This window comes from Phalangium opilio, unplaced genomic scaffold (assembly GCF_054372755.1).
Source record: "Phalangium opilio isolate 3A_F unplaced genomic scaffold, DU_Popi_V2 ptg000025l_1, whole genome shotgun sequence".
Taxonomy (NCBI): domain Eukaryota; kingdom Metazoa; phylum Arthropoda; class Arachnida; order Opiliones; family Phalangiidae; genus Phalangium; species Phalangium opilio.
The window spans coordinates 4014438-4031993 of record NW_028324156.1 but is presented as its reverse complement, the minus strand read 5'-3'; the positions used below and the strand labels follow the sequence as shown (position 1 = coordinate 4031993).

The window sequence follows — 17556 nt, the reverse complement described above, 5'->3', positions numbered from 1 at the left end:
CATGTTTGTTTGTAATTGTAAGTGAACGAAGAAACGCAATTTTCGTAAGTTACAATTTCTTTATTAGTAATTTTTTTATTTCCAGATTGTTACAATGATTGATATTTAATAATTATTGTTATTTCTCTGGTTATTACGTCTTCCCCATCCACCTTGTTGATTGTAACCGGACTTCTGATATCCAGATTCCCTATCTCTGTATCCACCCTGTTGTCCAGTTCCTCTACTGAAGAATGAACCTTGTTTCAGCTCCCATAAGCGGTCATTTTGGTCGCAGAGATTGGCCATCTTATCGGCTAATTGAAGAGCCAGAGCTTGAATACGTGAAGGTTCAGTACGATGCATGACCACGGATTGAGTTGGTTCATCTAGGGAAGCCATTAATTCTTCATTGATGATCATTTTGCTGATGATACTGTGGACAATCGCTTTTTCCAATTCAAACATCTCGGCTAAGATGTCCATGGACATGGAATCATAGACGGCGCTATAGGTGAATAAGTATGTTCTGAGGGATTCTTCTTGGATCTTTTGGGCGATCATGACGCGGACTTTATCAGCTTGATGGAAGAGGTCCCAAACTTTTCCATTCATCTTCTCGTTTATGATGAAATTCTTGCAGTTTCGCCAATTGCCAACTCTCATGGCTTTGGAAGCAGCTACAACGTGTTCCCTCATGCTCTCTGGTGGTCCGACTAAAGCTTGACGTTCGCTATTCCTCAGTTGATGATGGAATGATTTACTGATCATTCTTTTCCTTCCTTCCAGTTCATGAGCAGCCATGTAAGGAATTTCCAAGAGCATGGCGGAAACGAGATAGACGCATTCGAGCAATTCCAAGTTGATGTGCTTGTGGAATGGCATTTGACGACGTTTTTCAATCTTTTCTTGTTCGCCAGTTCGTTCGTGTTGCCTTTGGGGCAAGAGACCTTGAGCTAAAAGTTCCTTGGCTCTACCACCACTCTGGATGTCCAGTAAAGCATTATGGGCGTCCTTGATATTTCCGTGACGGAAAGCGCAAAGTCCCAACTGAACCAAGGCTCTATTGTACAAGATTTGAGTGGGAGGATCGGCGTGTTGAATAGAATCTTGTAAATGAGACATCAGCATAAGATCTCTAGCTTCAAACCAATTGTCGTGTAAAGCGTGGTGGTAGATGTGACAGAGCATTGCTTGGGTTCTGATTCTGTCAGTGTTGTCCTTCGCGTAGATGTATTTGCATAATTTGCTCATTGCATCTATACTGGTTTCGGTTGGTTCTTCGGGTAAATCCTTTTTCTCTTCACCCTCTTTTTCACCATTAACCACTCCATTAGTTAGTGGTTCGGTTGCCTCAAGGTTTTCATTTGGGACACCTTCTTGGCATTCTTTTCTCTTCAAGACATTTGGGTCAAATTTATAGTAAAGATGCTCAATATGCCTCAAATAGATGCGGCAAAGTTCAGAGGAAGTTCCTTTTCCTTCTAGATATCCTTGCAAACGTTCAATGATGGTGCAGACAGTCTTCTCATCCTTCAATCTTTCAACGTATTCTGGAGAATGGGCGTCACATCCTTGCAACATTTTGGTGAATTCCTCATCCAGTCGTTCCACTACAGTCAAAATGCATCCTCTTATCCTGTAGGGAGGTGTAGCCAAGGATTCTGAATCTTCAGAAACATGTTCTCCAACAACTAGGGTAGGATTGGCAATGAGAAGATCCAATAAGATGTTGATGTTTTCAAGACATTTCTGCCAAACTTCTGGTTTCATGCAAGTAGCGATGTTGGGGTTGTAGTCAAAAATGGCAGAGACGATGGCAAATCTTATTTTGACTTCCATTCCAGCTCCTAGCTCGTGAGCTGTAGAAATACTCAATAGTTCTCCTAGAAGCTCAATTTGTTCGTTTCTATCAGTTCCCTTCTTTCCTCTTGCGGCTAAAATCTCCACCAATTTCTTCTGTACTAGTTGATGATTGATTTCAGCATCCTTAGCAAACATTTTTGGCTTTTCAACAACGATTGGGATTCCACCTTTGACATCGACCCAATCTCCATCTCTCTTCTTTCCTTTCTTATCTCGTTTCTTCTCTCTTTTCTTGACATCTTTCTCTTCCTTGTCACCTGGTTGTTTCTTCAAAAACTTGAGAGCCAAGTTATCTCCGTATTTTTCATCGTCGCTGGAAGGTTCACTCTCTGTTTCAGAGTCTGAGGAGCCCCAATCAATGGAATCATCATCTGATTCTTCATCATCGGAACCCTTCAAAAACTTTGACTTTATTTCCTCTCTTTCTTCTTTTACAGCTACGGGAGGTTTGGAATAATCGCTATCAGCGTCATCATCTGATTGCTGCTCCTCTTCTTCTTTCTCTTCCTCTTCAGCTTCAGGATTTTCACGGTAATCGTTAATAGCAGTTTCAAAATCTTTACAATATTTTCTCAGTTTTTGACGCATGGTGGCTAGGGATTTTGAGTTATTCTTGGACATGTTTTTGCGTCCTTCTCGGTCTTCCCAACATTCATTGATAAAATCATCAAGCTCAACCAAGCAACGGATGTAAAACTTAGGGGTGATCCCTCCATCTTCCTTCTCAATGACCAACTTTGCCTTATTCAGAGCTTTGGTGAGGTTCTCGAAACTAGTAAGTAACTTGCTCATATCTTTAATTTTCTTGTGGTTCTTAATTTGTTTAATAATTTCCACCAAATCTTCGTATCTCTTTTCCCTGGTACTACGAACCACTCTCTTCGTTTCTTCCTCTTCATCACTGAAGGTGAACTGAGTTGTAAGAGCTTGAGATTTCTGTGGGATTTCCTCTTCTCCTCCCGACGAGGACTCTGATTCAGAGTCTGATCCGGCGAAAAAACGACTCATTTTACTTAAATTTATTAATTTAAACTAACTTTTTAATAAATTTTAATATTTTTAACTCTAAGGGCCTTGGCTTGTGCCAGCTTGACGCTCGCTAATGAAACACCGCAGTGACCGCAAAAAAGTCACGTCGTCGTCACCACGCGGGAATTGGTTCGAGTCCCCAATAGATGGCAGCACTAAAGAAATTAGGTTATCAACAATTTGTATTTTCCACACATGGGGCAACATCAACGTTTACTCCCAATATAAGTTTAGAAATTACCTAATTAATTTTAAAGACTTCATTAAAAACATGTTAACCACATAAAATCGCCCAACGGTAAAATAGGTTATCCTTTACCATTTGTTTTGTTTTTGAACGAGCTGTCAAACCTGACCACGTGGTTTAAAGAGCTTGGACATGCAGTAACTGACTGCGCCTTTTGATTGGTTAATTGTATGGCGCGCTAGTTTGACACTCTTATTGGTTAAGGCCATTTTTCTGCAACTTTTCTTTATTTCTTTAATCTTATAAGCTAAAACCATATTTTGGCATTAAAAATGATTAAAACTATCATTTATTAAACATAATATTTAATTATAAGTTTAAAAATCAGCTTTGTTTCTAGTTTGAGTGGTCTCCCCTTTTCCCGCCACTGTCCTATTTCATCTTGGATGAGACAGTCTCATCCAAGATTTCATCACGTCGCAAGTGTATTCATTTAGCACCCAGCAAAACCCTTCCCTTCGCCATGGTTCGGTCGTCTTCCTCGATTTTGTTAAGGTCTTAAGGAGGATGGAGAAAGCGCAGCAAATGGATATCCACTAATCAGCTGACCCTTAGTGCAGTCTGCACTCTGCATTAAGTTCTTAAAAACTGAACTGAACTGAATTCTAAGATTAAGAAGCCGTGAAGGTTAGGTTTCCTATCCGCAAAAGACTTACCTACAATTTTTGTTCCTTTAAATGTTTCAGATTACATCCTAAATAATGGATTTTTGTTAATAATTTAATATGAGGCCTAATAACAACTTAATAATAAAATTATAAGATAAACATTGAAAAATAGAGGTAAAAATATACATTCAATATTTAGTGTTAAGCCTAATCTTTTTGGAAGAATTCCCGCCATTTTGCCAGCATTAGGGCCTTGGTGTTTCATCCCCCTTTTTTCCCCTAAAAATTTTGTAAACAATAAAATGGCCTCGATGTCGAACGCTAGAAAATTTTCTGGTGTTATAAGATTCAACTCCGACCGAGAACTGAAAGAGTGAAGACATTGAATAATGGTATCATTATTGAGTTAATTACGCACTGTTTCAATTATTGACAGAAACATTTGCAATATTTAAACATTATGCTAAATTCTTTGGGCTTTAAATTAATACGCACATTGCCAAGGCTTAAATTGTAAACCATAAGCTAAAGCTAGCCACCCACCTTGCCTTGCCCTTACGTTACCCCACAGCCCAAGCGCACCGGGGCTTATTGATTTTTATGGTGGCATGGTAGAGAAGGGTGGGGTGGTACCGTGGACGTGGTATTGACGCGTTAGCGCCCTAGAAGGATGGCCCATAGAAATTGAATGCCCATGTGTATCTAGTATTTGAAAGAACCTTTGACCCTTTTCAAACTGATGTCAACCAATTTAGGCTTTGTTTAAGGCATATAATTAATATTGTCTTCTTAATTAATTATCTATTTCAAATTATCCCTTCATAATCTTAAAATTTCATTCATTTATTATGTTTATAAGGATGAACAACCGTCAAATTCTATTAAGACCTCCACCGTTAGCGGTGAAAGGCCTCGATCTGCCTCACCAACAACTGGTGATGGTGTTGAAGATGAAACTCAGGAGGATGAACCTTCCTCATCTTTGCCCAAAGCATCAAGAAGCCAGGAACTTGATAACTTTCGTCAACAGTGGAAGAATGAACTGGCAAAAACCTCGCCCAATCAAGAGGAGAGCTCCGTTGAAAGCTCTATGAAGGATTTAACAAAACCTAGTGAACCATCTGCTATGGGTAATCAAAATGATACCACAGATAATATCTATAAAAAGGTATGTAAAGGAGAATCAAAGAAGAAAGAACATGGCAAACACAATTATATAATTAACTTAATTAATATCCATTAAGGCTAAGGCACTGTATTTAAATGGTGTCCATGAAGAAAGATTAGGAAGACTTTATGAAGGTTAAGCTCTTTTATTAAATACTTTATAGTTGGGTATCAAAAAATTGGTATTGGCTTAAGAATTAACCATACAATGCCAGTGTTAATTGATATCCCTAAATTTAAGTTAAATTTAAATTCTATCGATCTAAACAAACATATCTTCTAAATACCCCCAGCTATATCATTCTATCGAAGAGCAGTTCAGTTAGTTCCTGATATTGAATTCCATATTGCCAATGGGTTAGACTATAGTGAACAAAGTAATTTACAAATTGTAGCAAAAGTTAACAGATAAAACCAAAAGTATCCTTCTTTCATAGTTCCCATCCTTTGGCTGTTGACGCCATTTAAAATGAGAAGCAAAGTAACACCCCCCTCCTACTACACGAAACAACCAATCAGAGGAGAGGTAAAAGGTTTATATGAAATAGTAGACTATGGTGGCTATCCAAACGTTAATTCTTGGTACTATAGAGCTAGAATCGGCTAATAGACTAGTGGCGGTAGAGGGGGTGTTGACTGTGTATTCCTCCCTCTGGTCGCGCTTTTGTAAGAGGGAATACTGTATGCGCCCAGTAGGGGGATGACACTGAGCTAAGAGATAGAAGGGTATGACGTTTGCATATGTAGTACTGCCATTACTCTATAGATTGAGCCAATTCACGCCCTTGCTATGGTCGTGTGGGTAATCATACGCAGAGGGGGTCGACACTATTTTGCTGGTAAAGGGGAGGTTTCTCGTATTACATGGCGCGAGCAAGCTTCCATGAAGTATACTTTTTGCTTTTATCTATAAACTTTTGACAGTAGGGTAGAAAAATACGGTAACTGGTTATTGATATATTGTTTCTGAATATTCAGATTCATCTGTTAGTGATTTATCAACAGATGATAGGTAATTTAAACACACTGATAAGTGTTTTAAAGCTTTTAAAACTTATAACTCTGAAACATAACATTAAAGTGGTCCAGAGGATAGCAATACTGCATCCGATGACGATGAGCCAACTGAAATTCTAGACCTTATTACACACATTGAAAAAGTTCTAAACAAAAGTGGTGCTTTTCGTTTTTGCAAACCAGCAAAGCACCAGAATGTATGTTAATTGGAATGAATATCTGTGAGAAAGTGTCCAATCCAATATTTCTATATTGGTATTATTATAACAGAGTACACATTTGTCCGAACTTCCCCATGAAATTTTCACCTACATTTTGAAATGGGTTGTCTCCAGTGATCTTGATTGTTATTCGTTGGAGGAGACTTCCAAGGTTTTTTTTATGCATAGTTGTCGGACTAGAAGGATTGATAGCATTTACACCAGGAGGCAAGGCTACTTGTTGACGCACTTGGTCAGCCAAGTAGCCTGAACTCCCGCATTGTAAACGGTATCCATCCTTCTAGGATGAAAACTATTTACTTTCGAATGAAAGGACATCGTCTTGAGATGTTTTTCTTGGCGAAATTGTAGGTTTGTAGAGGATTTTACTTAAGTGCTAGGGACTCGGGTGTTTGGAGACTCGCTTGTCTCAAAGTATGGGGAGTAAACTGCGGTTTACCAAATAAATACGGCTCTTGGAGAAATATGTTCATCTATAGACCACATCTTTGGTTTCACGGAGCTTACATAAGCAAAACGAGTTACGTTCGTTACGGAGAATCTTCTTTCCAAGATTCTAATTATCGTCCTTGTTATATTGTTGATTATTTTCGATACTTACGCTTTTTCCCTGAAGGTATTAGAACCACCGTAATTAAGTTAATTAAACTATAAACTGATGATGATAATAAAAAATCTTGTAGGGATTGTTTTAATGTTGACAACCCCTGATGATCCTTATCAGTCACTGGCTAAATTAAGACAGAAAAAAGCCCGACATCCCACAGTCATGTCGGGTCATTATAGATTAGTGGGCTCTGTTGTCACTATCATCTTAAAACGACCTAAAGCCGCGAGTTTGGATTATCTCGGAGCTTCTTCAGCTTTGGGATACTCCAAACATAAACGGCAACCGTTAAGACCCAAAATGGGACAGGATCTGGGAGAGGAAAGCTTTCATATTGTAAGAAAATGTTTCCTCTAAGTCAATAGACCATTCCTGTAAATACTTGTAGAGAAACAAACGTGCAGGGGCGGAGAGGTGTCTTTTGACTCGCTAAGAGGCAACGCCAGATGGAGCCACAGTTCACTAAACGCGGGAGGCTAGGCAACTCGCTCTGCCTATAGCGGTGCTTCTCAAAACACCTCTAGCCCCTGTTAAGTTCTCTTCAGCCATGTCAATAATGGAATGGTCTATTTCCTTCGTTCGCTCTTTAAAAATGATGAGAAAATCATGTTTTTCAGGAGTTAGAAATACAGGCTGTGAAGCAACGTCCCAATTTCAGATTAGTTTGGAAAAAATATTCGCTTCACAGGTTGTTCAGGTACATTGTCACCTACAATATAACTTTATTCGAAAATATTAACTAACTATTACTAACTAAACAATTTTAATTTTTGCAAACAAAAGGAACTGCCAAGAAACTGTTTCTGATATTGATATTAATCCCGCAAACTTTCCACCATTTCTTTTTTCACGTGTGAAAAGTTTCAACATGAATTCTGAATTTCCTTTGCAGTAACTCTTCGACAAAAAAACAAAAAAAAACTATTTCTACTTCATCACCATGTTTTCTGACTTGAATTTCAGTGTTTATTTGTTGACAACACATACATACACAAAATAGGCTTATTTTATAATCACAGGCCTGAATATTATGTCTTCCCCGCGATAATCTTCGTGTTCGTTTTAAGTTTAATTTACACTTTAGTTTGCAATAATTCAATTTCACAAACAATCCGAGCACGTTTTTGAGTGTTACAAACATTTTCTTCTTTCGATGTGGCAAAAGTATCGACCAACCATTTTTAATTAGTGCCTTTATATAACATTACGTAATGTTATATAAAAAAAACTTTTATTTTCACAATGTTTCATCATTGTAGGTCAATACAATCGCAGTTACGTGGAATAGTTTACTTTAGTTCTTTCGTTATTTTCGGTTTTATATGGATTTTTCGGGGGGTTTTTTGTCGTTAAATGTTCAATAATTCAACATTTTCTGTTGTCGAAATGTAGCAATGCACTTATCGCTAGCGATATTTAGATTGGGGTTGATTTCTTTTTAAGAAGCTTTTGGTAGCGTTATTAATTAAGGCCCTGTACTCCATAATTAGTCCAATTATAGGTGTGGAAACGACACGCGTGACGCTATTGTTGATAAATAAGATATATTTCAAGAAATGATTGGGTAAAAACAAATCATGTTACAATGCGTGCGCTGCTTATTTCATTCAACATGTTCGTTAATAAAATATTTTAAAGCAATTAATTATGTCACCGTTGTGATTTCTTTGTCTTGGAAGTCCATTACCTCGCGAAAGTGTACTACTTCAAACAGGAATACATACAGGTAATCGGAATCATAGTGCTCCATCCATTTTCACTCAACGTATCTAGGCGGATTTTGTGGGAAGAGCTAGATTAATCATGTATGACGTCACGAATTTTACCTAGCTAATTATTAATTTCGCTGCACGTTACACATTGTGCGCCTAGGAACTCGCGTCGCGTTGCTACCAACCAATTAAATTACAGTTAGAAAGACGCCATCAGAATTATTAGACGTGACCAGGAGTGACGTAATAGAATAGTAAGTTCTCAAGCCCGTCCCACAAAACCCGCATAGAAATTAACACGCGAGCACAAGCACAATGATTACTATTAGGCGCTGATGTATTCCTGCTTGAAGCGAAAGAGGCGTTCTGTTTTTCAATGCAGCCAAGACCTACTGTTTTCTAAGAATAAAATTGATAAGTCGTACGGGATAATGTTTTGAAAGGTTTTTATTTTCTTTTAAGATTAATGGCACCAATGAATATGTTAATATATTTGAAAAACATTTTTCTAGGCTTTATAGGCTATATCTAGAATCAAAGCCACTCTCGAAAATAATTAATACAATTTCAATTTATTTTATTCGTTATTATTATTATTAATTAGTCTACCATTATTCTTCAAAATATTCTCTGCAGAAATTAATTCTAGGTTTTTTTTTAAGTTAAAAATACTCGTGAGAATTATTTTATTTTATCTTATTTTTTTTTTTATGTCCAATGAAAGCCAAATAGGTGCATACCTAAAGTTAAATTAAATTAAATTAAAAAGTTTAATCTATATTACGTAATTGCACTCTGGAAATAAATTTTTACGGTCAAACGGTGCTGTTGTTGGTGTTGGCCTTATTTTGGACTTTGGCCTAAAAATTACAATTTTATTTTTTTTTTTTTTTGCACGTTTATTTTTCACTCCTTTATAGTTGATATTAAAATCATTTAAATTAGTTAATATTTTTTTTTTTTTTTTATTTGAGGCAAGAAAGGTGTAGATAATTGAAAATTTATACAAACAGTTGCGTATTATATTATAATTATTATTTTTTTAAATATATATAATTTTTCTACACAATTTTTTGGGTTTTTTTTTTCGGTCAATTTTTATAAAACTTTCTCCCATAAATGAAAAATTCCTTGCATAGTGGTTATTTTTACATTAGGAATTGGTTTTTGGGTTCTCTTTTACTCTTCTCTCACTTTCACATTGTCGTTTAGTTTTTTTAATTAGTTAATAAATAAATAATTAACAGCCAATTAATTAAATTTACAATTTCTTGAATTATTCTTTATTTTTTTATTTTTTTTGCAATCATATTCTTGGCTCAATTTGTGCATTTGTTAATTTGTTTTGAGGGGAGGTTTTTTTATTAGTTACAATAGAAATATTTAAATGAACTCAATTAAATTAAATTAAATTAATTAACTTAATTAAGTTTAATTGAATGGAGAAAACTGTTTATTTATTTATTTATTTTTTTTTTTCGTGTAAGACACCAAATGGTGTTTACTGTTTACAGAATATATAATAATTAATTTAGTAATTAATATCAACATAATTGCATTTTTTTTGGCTTAGATATCTCGCACCTTCCAAAGAGTGTGAAGTATAATTAATTAATTATTAATTAGTATTTTTTACCACTTAATGTTTCTATTTAAATATTAAAAATAAATAATATAAATTAATTTAATAAATAAATATTTGGCGACTTAAAAGTTAAAAATAAAATAAACAAAAATAAATATTACATAAATTGCATTAATTTAATTACAATAAATAACGTTAAATAAAATAAATAAATAAATATAAATAATTTAATTCTAAATATCTTGGTTTAATTGTATTGGGAATGTGATGAAATTGAGCATTGTGTAATTTATTTGATAGATTACTTATATATATATTTTTTTCGTGACTAGGAATGTATAGTATAGTCTTTTTAAGGGTCCATAAGTTACCGAAAGAAAATTAGTTTTAAATTACTAATTATAATTGCACAAAATTAATTTTAAATTGATTTGAACAATTAGTGAAAAATATCTTTAAATATTTTTGTAAAAATCTCTCCGTTATATATAGAAATTATTTAATTTAATTAATTTAATTATAATAGTATGATCCCTACATTCTAATCCTACAATTATTATTATTATTATTATTATTACATTATTTAATTTTTGTTCCTAGTGGTCTATCAATATAAGAATGATGAAATTTTATTATTTAATTTATTATATAATTTGAGGCAGATTGCCTAGTAATAATTTTCATTATTTGACCTAAAAAATTTCTCTGGGAGCACCATATTTCTTTTTTATTATTAATTTAATTATTGTTTACTTAATAGAATAATCTTTAATTTATTTATTTTTTTTTTCTTAATATTTTAGGTTACCGATGAGGGTTCTTCGTGATGGCAAGTTTCGATGTTCCTAGCTATCCAATCCAAATCTTTGACGGCGCCCCATTGCATGTGAAATCCAGCCAGAACTACGACGCAATGCATAATGTTGTGACTGTTTAAATGAAAATCAAAACGGCCAGGTAACCATCGTTCGGGTATTTGACAAGCACTGATGACTGCTCCAATCAAAGTCCATAGATCTTGAAGAATAACGTGTCGAAGTGCCTGCAATTATAGCTGGTTAGTGTTATACCATGGATAAAGCATGCGCGTGAGGGAATTTGTTTTCGCTCTACAGGATAGGCAACTCCCTATCTCGAGCGACAGCTTATTCTGTATATACTCTGTTACAACATCGGTTGTCAGCACGCACAAAGCTAGGTCTCTATGTAACGTAGCCTTGCGCGAGCTGACAAGAGACAAAAAACTTCAGGATATTTTAAACTGATTTTAAATCCTGAAGATCCTGAAGTTTTTTGTCTCTTGTCAGCACGCGCAAGGCTAGATTACATAGAAACCTAGCTTTGCGCGTGCTGACAACCGATGTTGTAACAGAGTATATACAGAATAAGCTGTCGCTCGAGATAGGGAGTTGCCGATCCTGTAGAGTGAAAACAAATTTCCGCACGCGCATTCTTTATCCATGGTTATACTCCATGGGTCAATTCAATTGCCACGGGGTGCAATATTATTTACATCAGGATGTCCCCCTCCAAAAGGCGTAAAACGAAGTCCAAGGACAAATATGCGCACTATAAACATGGCTGCGAAACTATTTCGTCTGGCCCATGGTCCACGCGCAAAAACTGATTCGTATAGTGTCCTCCATGCCAATAACATGTAAAATGTTAACATGATAAACTGCACCAGTTGTGGTAGGCATAAAACGGCGGCGTATAAGGTTGTCAACGCACCTGCAATATAATATTAACCATAATTAACGCGATGTAGAGCAATAGGGGAGCGGGATGTAATATAATTTTACCAAATGTTTGCGTAACCCAGACACCAACAACATCCCATTGCAAAAGCCTCTTATAGGTGGATGAACCGGAATGATGATTCATGAATAAATGATACAGAGAGCTTCCTAACCACGGTGAGACAGTAGATGCCGCGTGAAAATAAGGCAGCAAAGGTACTGTCATTCGATCCCAGGGCAGGAGATATGGCAGACTCAATATTGCGTAAATTAATGGGAGTCCTGCAATTATTAATTAAAAAAAATAAAAACGTCATCAACATCAAGGGTTTCTTCCTGAAAACTTAATTAATTAATATAATTACCATGGCTCAGAATATTGACTGTTTCGTTGTGGTAATAACTTAGACTTTGGATGCTCTCCCACATGTTTAATTGAGGCCGGTATCCAGTTAAGACGTAAGGATTGAATTGTAAATGATTGGGTACATCTTGATATTTGAGTAGCCTTTGAGCAGCTTCATTTTCCGCCTCAGTTTTGTCTTGACCATTCGCAATGTGCCGGCATTTAAGGTTATTGCCGGTGGTTGTTTCCTCAATCTCAATCGGCTCCTTTTTACTTTTTTCTTCTTCGGTAACATCTTTTTCGTTATTCGCGTTATCCATTTTGTCAAAAACAATTTCTGATTTCATATATTTGACTCTGGGAAAAATTGGTATGTTGTCGGATTCGGAATGAATTAGGGGAGCTAAGCCTTTTTTGGTTAAATATATATTATATTTTTATTTTTGGACCAATTTGATTTCTATTTGGGGATAGAAATCAAAATCAACTTCGCTTGGAATTCATTATTTGCCTAAGTTTATTTAAATTTCTAAGGAACATTTTTTCGTTAGTTTTAATTAGATTTAAATAAGAGAAAATATTTTTAAGTTAAAAAAGAAGGGACTAGTTTCGGACATAAGACCGGCATTGCGTCTAGAACTCTAGGACCGGCGGGCTACTAGTTACAGCCTCTAACAATCCACGCTGTATTCTCCATAGCAACGCCCATAGCAACCAAGGTGCTTTTCCTTCTCCATTGATTTTTTTACCAGAGTTACTACTTCCCCGGTAACCACGGAATAAAACAAGGATGAATGACAATAGCAACGGGAGGAGAAATTAAACCCATGATTTAAAAAATGTGATATTTATATTAAATACCGTAAAAACACTGAAGAAATAATTGACTTGGTTAAAAACAATTGAAGTACCCTAATAACCCTTTTTTTCATTAAAAATTTTGTTTTAAAACCGTTGTTGCGCGTTTTATCAAATTGCGTATACAATTGTACATCATCCTTGTTTTGGAAGTCGCCGGGCTTATTTTTTACTTACTTTGCCCTTTCACCTCAAACTTCTTGGCACGAAATCACTTCTTTAATTGACAGTTTTATCCTTAATAGACTTTAATATTGATTCTAGAACGCGTAATACTGCCTAAGAATGGGAAATAGTCTAAAAAACAGCGTGTTTCTAAGTGATTTACGCTATTACCCCTGAACACTGCCTTCACCCCTGAGCACTGCCTTCACCCCTGAGCACTGCCTTCACCCCTGAACACTGCCTTCACCCCTGAACACTGCCTTCACCCCTGAACACTGCCTTCACCCCTGAACACTGCCTTCACCCCTGAACACTGCCTTCACCCCTGAACACTGCCTTCACCCCTGAACACTGCCTTCACCCCTGAACACTGCCTTCACCCCTGAACACTGCCTTCACCCCTGAACACTGCCTTCACCCCTGAACACTGCCTTCACCCCTGAACACTGCCTTCACCCCTGAACACTGCCGCTCAGCAGTTGCAATATTTTTAAAGGAGATTTGGCCTATTTTGTATTTTAACACAAATGATTAATTTCAGTGTTTTTTAATAAATCTTTATTTCAGTGAAAAAAATATGTGAGAAAAATTCATTTGGATTTCTTATGTTTGAGATCAATCATACGTTGAATTTCTAAATCTGGTATCATGTCTTCTAAACGAAGCATTTTGTTTTCACAAGCAATAGCTGGACATCTTTGAAAATAAATTTAAAAAATAACATTAGAATGTTTTATTCAGTATTTTAAAACATTTTCCAACACTGGCTATGTACCTCTTTGGTCCTTTGCTGATGTATTGAGTGATTGTCTCTTTGTCATAGACATGGTTACACTGAATGTTTCTTACTGCAGTTCTAACTTCACATTGAGAAATAGGGTCCTTTGGAATGTCTGGTTTGACATGGCCAGTCATTATTAAAGATTCATCATGTTCCGTGGCTTCTTCTTCCTCAGCACCAAGAGATTTATCAATAAACTTGGAAATTCCTTCGTACGTTGCGTGCATTTGCGATTTTGTTCCATCCTTTTGACTGGCTTCCTTGATAGCTTCATTCAGCAGTTCTTCAACTAAATCAGGATTGTCTATACCCTCTGCTATAATTTTTCTTTTGGTAGCTTGAGCGGCTTCAAAAAGTAGTCTAGTCTCTTCATCTTCTTTGGCAAATGCCGCGGCAATGTCTTTTAAACCCAATAATTGGTCTTCGTCTGGGAAACGTTATTCATACTGAGCTATAGATAGTTTACACACATGGAGGGTTCATACCATTTACACCAGGAGGCCGGGTTACTTGGACTACAGAAACCTTTGCAGAAACCCGTCTGCTTTCTCTCCTCCAAGTAGCCTGGCCTTCTGACAAACACCCACCCAAATTGACAATAGAGTAATGTCAGTTCTACATATGCAAACGTCATACCCTTCTATCTCTTAGCTCAGTGTCATCCCCCCTACCAGGCGCGTACAGTATCCCCTCTTAGAAAAGCGCGCCTAGAGGGAGGGATACATCGTCTACTCCCCTCTCTACCGACACTACTCTATAATTTGACATAACAATAATACCTTTTGTTAAGGACAGGTTGTTAACGGATTCGCTGGCTATTGAAGCAATTAATTCCATTGCGGTAGCTAATTCGTCTTGAACGTACTTAATTTTGCTAAGTTCGGCGTCCATCGCTGCCAATGTCGTTGTTAAATAATTATAATAAAGAAAGAAAAAGCAAAACACGTCCCAAATTTGTATTTGAAGTTTGAAAGCAGACGAAATGGTTAAGGCGGGAAAAGTTTTGTTATTCAGTCATCACCTCGTTATCATCCATGGTTGGTCGATTTTAGTCACGTGACATTGCAAATTTCAACGTCATATCCAATACCACGTAAGATTAAATATTGATTTTTTAGCTCGCTGATTTGCTCAGGAACATTCATCGCTATCTCGAGCTACGTGGTTTTAGAAGTCAAGGAGGCAACCCGAAACCCCTCCCCTTTATTTTTACGTTCTCGCGAGCGGAGTTTATTTTATTCCGCAAGTCTGCCTGCCAGATAATTTGGTTACTTTGTGGTATGGGTGGTCTTGGATATAGTTGGTGAGATATTCTTACGCTTTATCGTTTCAAAAACATGAAAAAAGTGTAGTGATTTAGTAGAATATATTATACATTTAAAAATTGAAACTATGTAGTTATCGATAAAATCGGGAAACGAGAAAACTTAGAAGTCGACTCGCGAGTGTGCGGCCATCAAAGTTTGACTTAGGCCTTGGCTTCTTCAAAGGAATAATACTAGTGATAGTCGCGAAGAATTTCGCGATTCTTGAACATCTCGCCCATACTAGCTAAGCCTCGGATATTATTGGAAGTTTTTAGGCTAATTTAACGCGAATTCCTCGTGAATTCCGTCGTTTAAAACTCAGCCATGCCTGGATTAATGAGCGTGGCTGAATTTGTGGCAGAGACCCAAGAAGATTATAATTCACCCACAACATCAACATTTGTTGGGAAATTACCACAATGTCGACAAACAATCAACCTGCTGGAGGAGGTGAATATATTTTAACATTTAATTTTTGGTGGCGGTGTTAGCGCTTAGCGGAGTTTGAAGTTAAACTCTGTTAATTTTACTATACAACAACGTTTAAATAACCCTAATGATATTCTAAAGGGATGTTTTTAAGATGAGTATTTATATTTTATTCCGTGGTATCGGGTATATGGTTGAATAATGAACTTAAGCAAGATAAGCTTTAGAATGACACATCATAGGTACTTGTGCCGGTGTACAAAGTCACAGCTTGCTTGCCAACTTAAGGTGTAGTTGTACTGTTGTAAACACAGTCTTTTGCCAGTAGTATTCCATTACCCTGTTAAAATTCCTAACTTTCAGGCGCAATTGTTCTCAGTTTCTTTTACATAAATTATTTACCACCATGATGTGGTGTCGCGTCTTGAAGAATTCGTTTAATCAACAGTAACTTTATCAGAACGTCCTGATTAAAAGAATAATTTATAATTATAGTATCTGTATATCAATATATGACTCCTAATCTTGAAAAATTCGGAATAAGGGAGCCTGTAAGGTTAAGGGTCTGTGTGTCAAACGTGGAAGTTGTTAATGTTGTTTCTCCCCATGGCAATGTTATGGATTTTTTTCTACTTAAAAGATAAGACATGGGAAAATTGCTGGAAGCTATGGGTCTAGGTCTAAACTACATCTTATAAAATATAGCTTTGGGCATAGAGGAAGCGCTTGTCAAAGATTCCCCCTCCCAAAGAACTGGTTTCCAAGTTTTTTTTTACCGAATTAAAGGCATACCACCTCACCCCACTTTGTTATATATCCAGTTGTAAACCCATTTTCCCAGCATTTCCGTTTTTTACGACGAAAAAACTGATTCAAAAATAGTAAAGGACAAATCTCAGGGAAAAGTTGACAGTTGTCTTTTGAGACAATTGTCGCCTTTCAGTCATTTGTGACTCGTGCAATTCAAAATGCTATCTACAACAAAATGAAAGCTTTGATTCAGTAATTATCATTCAGTTCCAAACCTTTATACAATAAAGTAACAAATAACAAATTTTGGCAACACTGAAGCGCATGCGCGGTTAAAGTTAAGACATGGGGTAGCAAATTTCTCTAGCCCCTTTAGTGCACAATATATCTATGCGTCACTAAAAAAAAATTCGTGTGACTTGTTCTTTGAACTGATACTTTGATAAGCTAAACCCTATCTATCGGAACAAATGTTAGTGTTAGATTTGAAAAATATTAAGTATACTGTAAGGGGGTTGGTTGCATTACTTTTAGATGCTTTGTCATAGTTTTTATCATCGTTTATATTGCAATATAAAACGGAGGAATTTCATATACTAAGTGACTCAGATGTTTTTCTCTGCACGTTACGTGTGTTCCCGATTTTTGCTTTAATTCCTTTTTTTTGTTATCATAATTTAAATCAAATGTTAATAGGCAGTTAAATATATTTTTAGCCCACATGTTTAATATCTAAAATCCTGTTAGATATCAAGGTACCCCCTTAACTCGACATTAGAGATTAGATGTCGTAAGAAATTTTGTAAACACGGAACCACGTGGTTGGTTGTGGTTGTTAGTGCCAGTGGTACGCTGACTCTAGATTAACTGATTAAGTCAATGAAAAAATTAGAAAACCTAGTTAATTTTATCAGTTTTATGATAAAAATATATTTTATTTATCGACATTGACCTTAAAAAACATTTTACAGAGCTTGATTTTAAATCGTTACGAATTAATCAGATCGTTTTTTATTATAATTAAATTATTTTTTTTATTAATGGTTTAGTATTTATCCGGAAATGTCACGCGCAGGGTCACCGCTCTTCTTATATTTCCTATATTCTCCTATAATTTCTATAATATCCTATAATTTCATGATA

General features: G+C 36.0%; 5 protein-coding genes across 6 annotated transcripts in view; 2 read left to right on the top strand and 3 right to left on the bottom strand.

Annotated features, from left to right (window-relative positions):
• Positions 1-39: 39 nt before the first annotated feature.
• On the bottom strand, positions 40-2979 carry eIF3c (eukaryotic translation initiation factor 3 subunit c). Its single transcript, XM_089869326.1, has one exon. The coding sequence runs from the start codon at positions 2851-2853 to the stop codon at positions 106-108; it is 2748 nt and encodes a 915-aa protein (XP_089725452.1). The 5' UTR covers positions 2854-2979; the 3' UTR covers positions 40-105.
• A 1000-nt stretch (positions 2980-3979) lies between these two features.
• Positions 3980-10980, top strand: LOC149691862 (F-box only protein 9). 2 transcript variants are annotated; one of them, XM_089869333.1, is made up of 11 exons: positions 3980-4121; positions 4589-4897; positions 4974-5031; positions 5190-5273; positions 5875-5908; positions 5978-6110; positions 6184-6285; positions 6486-6750; positions 6818-7077; positions 7359-7438; positions 10842-10980. In XM_089869333.1, the coding sequence occupies exons 1-11, from the start codon at positions 4119-4121 to the stop codon at positions 10885-10887; spliced, it is 1374 nt and encodes a 457-aa protein (XP_089725459.1). In that variant the 5' UTR covers positions 3980-4118; the 3' UTR covers positions 10888-10980. The 2 variants fall into 2 exon arrangements, with proteins under 2 accessions (XP_089725459.1, XP_089725458.1); XM_089869332.1 differs by lacking the exon at positions 10842-10980 and adding an exon at positions 7525-8386.
• On the bottom strand, positions 8886-13204 carry LOC149691861 (progestin and adipoQ receptor family member 4). Its single transcript, XM_089869335.1, has 4 exons — positions 12143-13204; positions 11841-12059; positions 11552-11769; positions 8886-11080 (listed from the first exon to the last, which is right to left on the bottom strand). Exons 1-4 carry the CDS (start codon positions 12468-12470, stop codon positions 10838-10840), a joined length of 1008 nt encoding a protein of 335 aa, XP_089725461.1. The 5' UTR covers positions 12471-13204; the 3' UTR covers positions 8886-10837.
• A 469-nt stretch (positions 13205-13673) lies between these two features.
• On the bottom strand, positions 13674-14929 carry LOC149691860 (E3 SUMO-protein ligase NSE2-like). Its single transcript, XM_089869338.1, has 3 exons — positions 14707-14929; positions 13922-14354; positions 13674-13842 (listed from the first exon to the last, which is right to left on the bottom strand). The coding sequence occupies exons 1-3, from the start codon at positions 14816-14818 to the stop codon at positions 13737-13739; spliced, it is 651 nt and encodes a 216-aa protein (XP_089725464.1). The 5' UTR covers positions 14819-14929; the 3' UTR covers positions 13674-13736.
• Positions 14926-17556, top strand: part of Asap (ArfGAP domain of ASAP) — a 26958-nt gene continuing 24327 nt past the window's right edge. Inside the window, exon 1 of the mRNA XM_089869323.1 lies at positions 14926-15684. Within this exon, the coding sequence (XP_089725449.1) occupies positions 15559-15684 (126 nt within the window). The 5' untranslated portion in view covers positions 14926-15558. The remainder of the gene's footprint in view (positions 15685-17556) is intronic.

Coding starts and splice junctions, on each gene's coding strand:
- eIF3c (XM_089869326.1), bottom strand. CDS start 2,853: ATGAGTCGTTTTTTCGCCGGATCAGACTCTGAATCAGAGTCCTCGTCG.
- LOC149691862 (XM_089869332.1), top strand. Junction 7,078..7,358: donor GAGAGGAAAGCTTTCATATT/GTAAGAAAATGT, acceptor CATGTTTTTCAG/GAGTTAGAAATACAGGCTGT. Junction 7,439..7,524: donor TCGCTTCACAGGTTGTTCAG/GTACATTGTCAC, acceptor TGCAAACAAAAG/GAACTGCCAAGAAACTGTTT.
- LOC149691861 (XM_089869335.1), bottom strand. CDS start 12,470: ATGAAATCAGAAATTGTTTTTGACAAAATGGATAACGCGAATAACGAA. Junction 12,060..12,142: donor AGTCAATATTCTGAGCCATG/GTAATTATATTA, acceptor TAATAATTGCAG/GACTCCCATTAATTTACGCA. Junction 11,770..11,840: donor CTGGGTTACGCAAACATTTG/GTAAAATTATAT, acceptor ATTATATTGCAG/GTGCGTTGACAACCTTATAC.
- LOC149691860 (XM_089869338.1), bottom strand. CDS start 14,818: ATGGACGCCGAACTTAGCAAAATTAAGTACGTTCAAGACGAATTAGCT. Junction 14,355..14,706: donor CAACCTGTCCTTAACAAAAG/GTATTATTGTTA, acceptor AACGTTTCCCAG/ACGAAGACCAATTATTGGGT. Junction 13,843..13,921: donor ATCAGCAAAGGACCAAAGAG/GTACATAGCCAG, acceptor TTATTTTCAAAG/ATGTCCAGCTATTGCTTGTG.